Source organism: Lepisma saccharinum, chromosome 10 (assembly GCF_977018435.1).
Source record: "Lepisma saccharinum chromosome 10, izLepSacc3.1, whole genome shotgun sequence".
Classification (NCBI taxonomy): domain Eukaryota; kingdom Metazoa; phylum Arthropoda; class Insecta; order Zygentoma; family Lepismatidae; genus Lepisma; species Lepisma saccharinum.
The window spans coordinates 31309840-31319784 of record NC_139238.1 but is presented as its reverse complement, the minus strand read 5'-3'; the positions used below and the strand labels follow the sequence as shown (position 1 = coordinate 31319784).

The 9945-nt window shown below is 38.0% G+C and overlaps 1 protein-coding gene across 1 annotated transcript in view; it reads left to right on the top strand.

Moving 5' to 3' along the window:
- The first annotated feature begins 666 nt into the window (after positions 1-666).
- LOC145994304 (protein takeout-like) overlaps positions 667-9945 on the top strand; it is a 36317-nt gene continuing 27038 nt past the window's right edge. The window contains exon 1 of the mRNA XM_083130407.1: positions 667-761. Within this exon, the coding sequence (XP_082986533.1) occupies positions 695-761 (67 nt within the window). The 5' untranslated portion in view covers positions 667-694. The remainder of the gene's footprint in view (positions 762-9945) is intronic.

Genomic DNA, 9945 nt, shown 5'->3' with positions numbered 1-9945 from the left:
ACAAGATACCAACCTTCAGAATCGAAGCGACACAAGTCAAGTACAAGATGGACAGTTTTCTCAATGGCGGGCATAGTGTCGCTTCGGTCTGTTCGTTGCTCAAGCGAGGTGAATGTTTGCTTATAGTCTTAAGGGGCCTGTGTAGAAACTATTTTTTTTTTCATTCATTGCGTAGTTTCCCAGATATTTGACAAGTAACAATTGGAAACAGCAATTCATACTATCTCATAAGTGTGGACATTTTTGTTCAAAAAACGAGAGAAATTAAGTTTGTTTACTTTTGGAAGCATATGTGTATTCTTGCATTGGTTATAGAAGATAAATATGTGATCAGAAGGATTTTCAAGGGGGATATGTTAAACTTAATCTTCGTTCTATGAAGAAATCCTGCCGTTCATTATTCATGGAACCGCAGACTCGAATCCTCAAAGCAATTAGTTTCTAACCTTGAGTATTCCACTTCTGGTCTGAAGTGTGTAACGAGTAAATTGATCGCCCCCTTCAAAGGTACAGAGGTAAGGTCAAACGTACCGCGACAAATACATTAGACCAAAGAGCGCTTCCGTTTCCAATCGAATCTCCTCAAGGGGGGGAAGGGGGGTTACGTAGGCGATTGAGTATCTATATCTGCAAGGGAAGATAAGGAGTTCTCCTCATTTCGTCTTTGGTCTGCAGGAACTGAGAGACGTGAAAGATGGCCGTGATACACATCAACATTGTGCTGGCATTCAGCCTGTTCGCTTTCGCTAGCGGGAATCTATGTAAGTTTTGATTGATTTGGTATATTTTACATAACTTTTCTGCCATTTTTGGCTGTACACTGTCCCAGGAATCTATGGAGCATGGCCACGCATTGCGGAAGAGGAGGCGGTAAACCCAGGCCAGTAGCTAGAGGGGGAAAGGGGGCAACCGCCTCCCCTGAGAGCCTCTTCCCCCCACCCGTGAAAAATACAGAACACATTCCTACCTGGAATTCTCACTAATCTTCGCAATTATATCCTGTATTACAGTACTCTAGCAACATAACAAAGACACTTATTGATTTTGTGATTTATTAGGGTGTATGGGATTTCGTATAGTTGAGGATTGGGGGGTGGGGGAAATCCCTTCCAGATTCAGAAATTATTTCGCAATTTTCAGTATCGAGAACAGTTGTGACATTTTGAGTAGTCTTGTATTAAAGGTGCCCAATGTATTAGCATGTTTTTCTTGGATATGTTGCTATGAAGTTTGAACTACATAATGTTTTGTTTCCCAAGTCTTCCTTTTGGTAATAGCGATTCATGTGATAGAGAGAGGGAGTGGATATTTAATTTTTGTTACTTAGCGTTGCTTTTCTGCCACATCTAGCTAATCGTGACAATGAGTAATGAAATTGATGAAAGGAGACTCAAAAACAGTTTTGCAACTACAGTAGGGAGCATGTGCATTGTCCCCCCCCCCCCAATATTGGACGGAAATCCAATCTAGGGGGGGCAAACATTGAAGTAAAGAAACATGACTAGCAGGACAAATGGATACTCAAGATGGAAATAGTTTTCAATTGTTTCTTGCATTTTTCTTCAAGACGGCCAACGGCACTTGCAGGGGTCACAAAGGGGCAATTGCTCCCTCGATTTCAAATTTTATACAAATAAAAGTACATTTCGTAAAATTTTCTTGATCGCTTCGCTCGCAACCGCAATATCTGCTATTCTTATAGTCCAAATTCAGAGTCATAGCTAGGGGGCGGCGGTAGTCAGCCCTGGGAGCCAGAACGATCTAAATGAAAAAAAAATGTTAAAGAGAATGTCATGGCACTCGGTGAAATTATTTGCGCCCTATTAAATCAATATTGTTTTCATTTTGCAAATATATGGATCTAAAGATTTTCGTGCTCCCTTCGATCCCAATATGATTCTCTTCTGTAATGCATTCCAAATCACCAGAGAGAAAAGTAAGGCCAAATATACGTATACTTCAGATTCTTGCTGCTTAAATGCATGAGCAATTGTTTTGAGGAAAAGGAGCGCGCAAATTTGAGAAACAATTTGGCGGATGAATTGATTATGTAATGCATTTAAATAATACACACACACACACACACACATACACATATATATATATATATTAAAGAAACATTGAATACGTACACAATATAGCGTTAATATGTTGCATATGTGTAAAATATATGTTGTACATGAAAGTTATACGTGTCATATGTACAAAACGAATAATGTTCGTCCTGCATATTCCGTCTTTCAAAAATACAGTTTGTGTGCTTGTTCTTCATTATTAGCTAATATGAAATTGAACGTGTTGAAAAAGTATTTCAAATCATTTGTTCAAACACAAATGATTTAGCACCGACTTCTACCCCCTTTGCATGATTTACGACGACAATAACGTCTACTATTATCACTAAAACTACCACAACTATATTATTATTATTATTAGTGGCACGTTTGTCCTGGTACTTGCCCCCTCCCTAAAGATAAAAAAAATGTGGTTTGGCCTCTGTTCATGACCAGACTCGAACCTGAAACCCCTGGCTTCGTAGTGTGTTATGTAACCATCCCACCATATAGGTCGGCTAGTGAAAGATGTAGGACAGCTTACTGGCTTAAATCATGGGCGTCCGGAAGGGGGGCAAGGGGGGCCGTGCCCCCCCCCTGGAAAATGAAAGTCAACCAAAAATTATGTATTTCACACACATAATTTCATTTTAGCCACAATAATATGTGTTAATTATTGCATGAACACCATAAATTCAAATTTAAGCAATGTTTTTTTAGGGAACAACACTATTTTTGGGGAAAATGTGCCTTGTTTGCCCCCACCTGGAAAAAAATACCTTCCTTGCCCCTCCCTGGAAAAAATCCTGCGGACGTCCATGGCTTAAATTATTATCAAACACCATGAAAATGTGATAGTGTTTCATATTTATTATTTCGGTTGGAAAGCGATAAAATTTGTAGTTTGATACGGGTTACACTAAGCATCTTATGGAATGTAAATATCAATTTAGAACCTTATAAATGATTTCTCTATGCAAACGCATCAAATATGATAAGCAACATAGGTGTGTGTTATGATATCTATTTTATAAAGGAAAAGTTAAGTTTTAACCTTGACTGTTGGCATGATCTCGTTTCAATAGCATGTTATATATTGCTCTCAGAATTTTAAACGTCAGTAAAAATAAATGACATTTGCAGCTGCGAAGCTATCAATGAGATTGCATACATTGAGGACAGAAGATTCCATATTTCGATTGCTTGTAACATCGAAAGAAGAATTAGACGAGCAAATAGTGACTGAGAAAACTTGCTTGTCTTGATGTCCTGTACATACTGAAAAAGTTGTCGGTGTTATCTGGCGGCACCCTATGAATATAGGTTCAAGAAAATGACAAGTAGAAAGAAGCTGCAGTGAAATAAATAAGAATTGAAAATCTCTCAAATTATATTATATTTATTTTCTTATATTAATAATATTACACTGTGTCTGTAGCAGACGTTGTCTGTTAAAGTACCTCAGGCACAACCTAATTTTTTTGACAAATAATTATGTTAACTCTTCTGCTATGGAGTGGATTTTCCTAATTTTATTGAATCTATCTTAAGCCATTCTGTGACTGGAAGAAATCAGTATCAGCATAAAAAAACCTGATATTTGGGGTTTGTATGCTTCTGCTCTAAAAGTGGTGGCGATAAGCGGCCCAGAGACCTCGTGCCGCGGAAATGTGTTAAGGCGAAGGAGGCCTTTAATTCGTTCGGTTTCGTACCATAGTCATTAAGGAAGGCATTTTTCACAATGTAAAGAGGATACAACATTCCCCTCTATAAAACTTGATATGAAATATTGTAATCCAAGAAGTCATTGATCAATGAAGGGATTCCTATTTGTTTGTCGGGTGGCACACATGTATTTCAACAACACAATATTTTGCAAAATGGTTAACGTAACCAGTAGGCAAACATTGTCTGTAGTGACGCAAGTCTTTCATTTGAAGCAAATAGAATTCGTGGTGGAGTAAGGGACCCATGTTTTAATGTTTTAGCAAGTACAAAAAATGTATTACACATTTTTACACAATTCATCAAAGTGTACATGTACTATGTAACCATTATTATTTAATTAATTCTATTTTTCTTGTATAGCACAACACCATGGTGGTGTAGGATTCTCGTTAGATTCCTTTGTGCGTAAAAATCTTGCATACTCGAAACTAGAGGGAAACATTATGAAGCACGATTTATAAATGCTGTTGGTACATATTAATCGTCTACATTATCCACCTGTAATTATAAAGTAGATACAGTCCCTATTTATGATAAACTTTATTTTTGTATTCTTTGGTATTCCGAAAAGTCATTATCGAAATATTGTTATTTCATGTTGCTCGAACTTTTTTTTGTTCGTTGGAGTTTCAAGATATAATTCCTTTCCTGTTACTTATCACTTTTGGAGGAGGGAGGGGGCAAGTGCCCCTCTGTACTCTGCCATATCTGCCAATGCAACACAATATGTTAAAAATTTGCCCCCTCTAGAGTTGACTTCGCCCCCGCCCCTACTAAGAATTCCTGGCTACGGGCCCAGGTAAACAGAGTGAGCAGAGCGAAGCAGTACACGATGCTGCGAAGTCTGTTAACTACAGTCGCTTTCCCCCACTAACCGCAATCCCATTCCCTCTCATGTGTTCATTGGTGGAACCGTCTTGCGTCACTACTTGCGCAGAGACTTGTTTACTCCAGAGATAGACGGGATAGAGTATAATCGAGAAGATGAGGATGAATGATGATAAGATGAAAGAGATGAATATACAATCACGTGGACGACACACAACAACGTCCCATAGAGGATTATACTAGCCATAGCTCCAGACGCCAGAGCCTCGTTAGTTGCAAAATGCAGTCCAGGGTGTACTACGTGGAAGTTAGGTTGATAATTTTGTGTCTTCGATAAGTGTCACCCTTTACCCACCTTGTTAGTTTTGAGTTGTACACTTACTTCAGTTCTCCAAGGTTTTACCTCTACGTAACTATTCTCTGTCCAGGCAATCTCTGGAGCACGCGAACGAAAACGAGTCTCTGTGCAAGTAGTAACTCGTGACGATTCGACCAACCTGACAGGGGAAGTGAGTGCGTGGAGGGGAGAACGCGGTTGCAGCTATTTCTTTACAGTGCCTGTTCTGTTGATGGTTTGAATTGAACGGTCTATTTCCTCAATAATATCTGGAACAGTTCGGAAGCTTCGTCTCAGGGATCAAATCAAAGTAACAGGGGCTGCTAAAGCATATGCTCCGTACCGCATGTGGGAATGATTTCTTTGGGCTACGCAGAAGACTTGTGCGAACACGTCCCACTTCTTCTGTAGTTTACGGGAGGCCAGTTGATTTGCACTTACGCAAGCAACCTGTTTCCACTAGTAGAATTCTCGCTCGGTGGATCCTTACCAATTTTCAAACGAAATGCACGTAGCACGGTGATTGTCGACTTTGTGGCATGTAATTCCAACACGCAAAACGATTACTTGGCAGGTGTAGCAGCCATTTTCATGAATGCACTAAAATATCTCCGCGTAGCGACGGGCATGTAAACTGCGGTGTGACGTAATAAGTTATCCCAACCCCGATGAATATTGTGAAACACCCTGTATGAGTACACCTTGTAACTTGATCGTGGTGATTTTAATGGAATGAAGCCATTCAATTAGTGTGGTGGGAAAGGAAAATTAGCTGGAATTACGCAGAAATCGACCCGTTAATTTTCACGTATTTTCACCTTCTGTAATGAATGCCCTAGGCCATCCTGGGGCGTGGAAGTGGCCTTCAAAGTACTTAAAGTTTTAATGATTGTGCACGTGCATCTCTCTTTTTTGCTGTCAAATTATTAGCAATTAGCACACACGTGGATTTGCCGCAAGGCTGTGAACCATGTACTGCGATTTCTTTAACTCCATTTTAATTCCTGAAAGTGACGGAAGATGGCACTAAAGACAAGTATACTATATCTGACAATTTTGTCGGTCATTGTGACGAACACTTTTAATTCAGATTCTAAAGATTTTGTGAAATTTCAAATGGAAATAACCAACTGAAGTAAAGTTAATGAGAATCATTTGTACATCGTGTTTAAATGTGTGTAAAATCAACACTTAAAGTTGTTACGTTTACCAGTAGATAAGAGATTTCACCATAGTATGTTGACAATGGGCGGGCGCTAACTGAATACTTCTCTCTGTGCCTTTAAAGAAATTTGAGTTGGTCTAACAGTTGGAAGTGGATCCCGAACCCGGCAACCGTTGATTACAAGACAACGGAATTATCATATTCCAGTTGCTTTGCAAGAGATACTGGTGGCGTTATAAATAATCCTGTTTTTCAATATACACACATTTTCTGTACTCTTTCTTATAAAACAACATATCAGCATGAGTAACTAAATTTTGCAACAAAACTGCCAAATTGTGAAGCTAATCGCTGAAACGCAGGTAAACGTAATGAAACAGCATTGCATTTTTCTTAATCACACTAGCCATTACGGGCTTTGTAAGGGCACTAAATTACACCCAGAAGGTCTCATGCAAGTATGACGCCTTTTAGACGTGACGACAGATCAATAATGCAATGGAGAATCAGAATGCAAAATCACTACCTAGAACTGCAGAAAGGAGACTAATGTAGCCAAATTTAAACATTTTTATTATTATAACTCTTATTAGCCTATGATTTCTCACACCGTGCATCATTGCCTCCCTCATATATATACTTTTCTTTGTACTTCAAGAAATACAGACATTTGTAATTTTCTTTAATCGATAATTCCCATATTTTGCATATTTATAAATTATTAGATAATTGTATAGCATAACACTATGGCATAAAGCTGTTTTATATATGTAGCTAGAAAACCAGTAAAAAGTCAATTTTAAGCGCGAGCTTTCAGGCCGAAGCAACATGCTGTCTGATTACTCATAGACGTAACTTGGCGGGGTAAGGGTGGCACTTGCTCCTCCCACAATTTTCAGGTTTATTCAAAATTACAAGTTAGGGGGTCTAAGGAGCAAAGTAATATCGAGTAATGTTTGTGATTTCGCAAACATTGCAGTTAGCAATTAATCTTGGACGTTATTTTTATGAGATGGAAAACTTTTCGAGTCTCTTCCCTCCACAGTTAAGCGCCAGGTTTGGTTCTGCCCTATCAAAATTAGATCCAAGTGTTAAATTTTAAGAAGACATTATTCAAACCTGATACTGCATAATGATTAATACGCCAAATTGAACTGGAAATAAGAAGTTTTATTTCTGTCCTTTTCAAAGCCACAGAACAAGATGAACAAAAATTATTGAGTCGCTTCACAGAATATATCACACTATGAAAAATTTCCGTGAACATATTTAAGTATGAGAATATTTTGAAACGAAACATTTTAACACTTCCCCTTACTCAAATATGCATGCATACATACGTATGACCATAATTATTTTAAACCTAACTGTGATACATAATTGTCATGCACAATTTTAGATACAGGTTTTCTTAATAGATCTGCAATCATATCATTCGTTGGTTGATAAACCAAATGAAAATCTCCTTGTTGAACAGCATCCCTAATATAATAATGTACATCAATGTGTTTTATACGCCTATGGTACTGGGAATTTTCAACAATTTTATGAGCACTTAAATTATCATTAAAAATTGTAATTGGCACCTTAATATCAATTATCTCTGATAACAAATTTTTCATATTTGGCAGCATCACCCAAACTATAATACCCTGCCTCGGTACTTGAGTAAGCAACTGTTCGTTGTTTCCTTGATTCCCAATTTACAATTGAAACTCCAAATTTTACAATTAAACCACTGTATGATTTACGATCTACCAAATCATTAGCCCAGTCAGCATCTATGTACACTTTTACTTAATTTTGAAACTCGAGTTTATAATCTAATGTACCTGCGAAATATCTCAAAACTCTTTGTGCTGCAACCCAATGTCTTACATCATAACAATTATTCAATTGACTGAGTTTACTACAAGCAAAAGCAATATCTGGTCGCGTACAAACTGCCAGATAAGGAAGGAAGGGTAAAGTGGCCAGCGCGGGCAAAGTTGCCATGTGAGTTTTCTTCGCTGTATAGCGCTTCCGCCACGCGGGAGCCGGGCGAAACAGTCGCCACGGATGCTGTCAGTGTTGTCTGTGACTTTGAAGCGGTAGGCTGCATTTTCTAGATGTGAACTCATTTTATTGTTTTTTTTTTTTTTTTTTTTTTTTTTGCAAGTCTGATTTTAGCTAAGTGGCACAAATTGTTCATTATAGCTAAATAATAGTAAGTGTTATAATTATATGCTCTTGTTCTGTTTGATCAGCATGAAATAACCTTTTAAATGATGTGTGTTTGTAAACGCTAAGTCACGTACGTTAGAAGTTAGACCACAGTTTTTGTAATGGCGTCATTCCGGGCAAAGTGGCCACGAAACAGACAGACTCGAAAGGCAATGATGTTTAAAATATAAGAAGTGGGCACATGAAGAGTGCGCCGGTTGTGACGAAGAAGATGATGAGTGCGAATTTTGCAAATGGGCCTACGCCTAATCCTTTTGATAGACTATTGATTACGAATTACTATTTACTTTATCTTGTAAAGATTTCATACTTAAGATAATACTTAAAAAACATAATACTTATTCTTAATGTGTATTACTTCAGCTTGTGTTGATGAAAAAAAACACTCAATATCAATATGATTTGTTCATTTACCTATGCAGGTAAAATGGGAAGGGGCTGGCCACTTTACCCAACCTAGGCGGGCAAAGTGGCTCACTTCGTACTTTTTTTTAAAAAAAAGTAACGTGTACATTTCTAAACACCAAGACTTAAAAATAATAAAATATAAATTGGAAATAAAGTTATTATACTTACTATTGGTCTATGTTTCTATAACTTTGCTGATTAAAAAGGTATGATAAAAATTGAGGACTAAAAATGGTAAACGTTGTAAGTGCCAGAAGCGAAAGTGTTTTTGAAATCGCATCGTTCCGCACATCAGCCCGTAAGAACGTTCACACTAGTGACCTCTTTACACGCCCTTTGAATTACTTAGAGGGCTACCAGCTACTTTTCACGTTTACCGCATTATAAAGCGTTGCACATTTCACAGTTTAACGTGGAAAACGGTGTTTGAATTATTGTGGCACTTACAGCGTTTACCATTTTTAGTCCTCAATTCATCAAACCTTAGAGTGGCCACTTTACCCTTCCTTCCCCTACATAAGACTACCTACCAATTGCTGACAAGGAAACTTGGTTTCACATTTCTGAGCTTTTTCTAATTTTACATTTAGCTCCATTCCATGTGAGTTGAAACAGTTTTGCAATTAATCCTACCAAAATGTGTAAGTAACTGATTAGTATACTTCTTCTGGGATAAAGTCAGAGTATTTATTCCTGTCAATCTTCATCCCTAGACAATGACTTACTGGTCCCAATAGTTTAACATCAAAATTTGTTTTCAGTACATTAATCAACATTTGCTTTTCATATGCATATACACTAAATACAAAAATATCATCAACATATAATGCTACAATCATCTTTCTACCCTGCCCGACCCTGTGGCCGAGTGGTCAGTTCCGTGGAAGCCTTCAGAGAGAGCGGACGCGGAAACTAGTTGCTCCGTGAAGGTCAGTGAAAAGTTGCCTTCAGGAAACAACGACCGGGAGTGTCGTGTGCGTGTTGCTTGTGGCATTTGGTGCAGTTGGCTGGCGAGTAAGTAGAATTGGAAAAGTACTTTAGAATAGTAAAAAGATGAATATTATTAGACAAAATACCATCCAGATACGTTTTCCGTTCGGGGCACCGAGGCCGTCGGTGCGAGAAATTCATGACTTTATACATGGACAATTTCAACTCCACGTAGATGAGATCTTGGGAATACAAATACCTACCCATTTTCG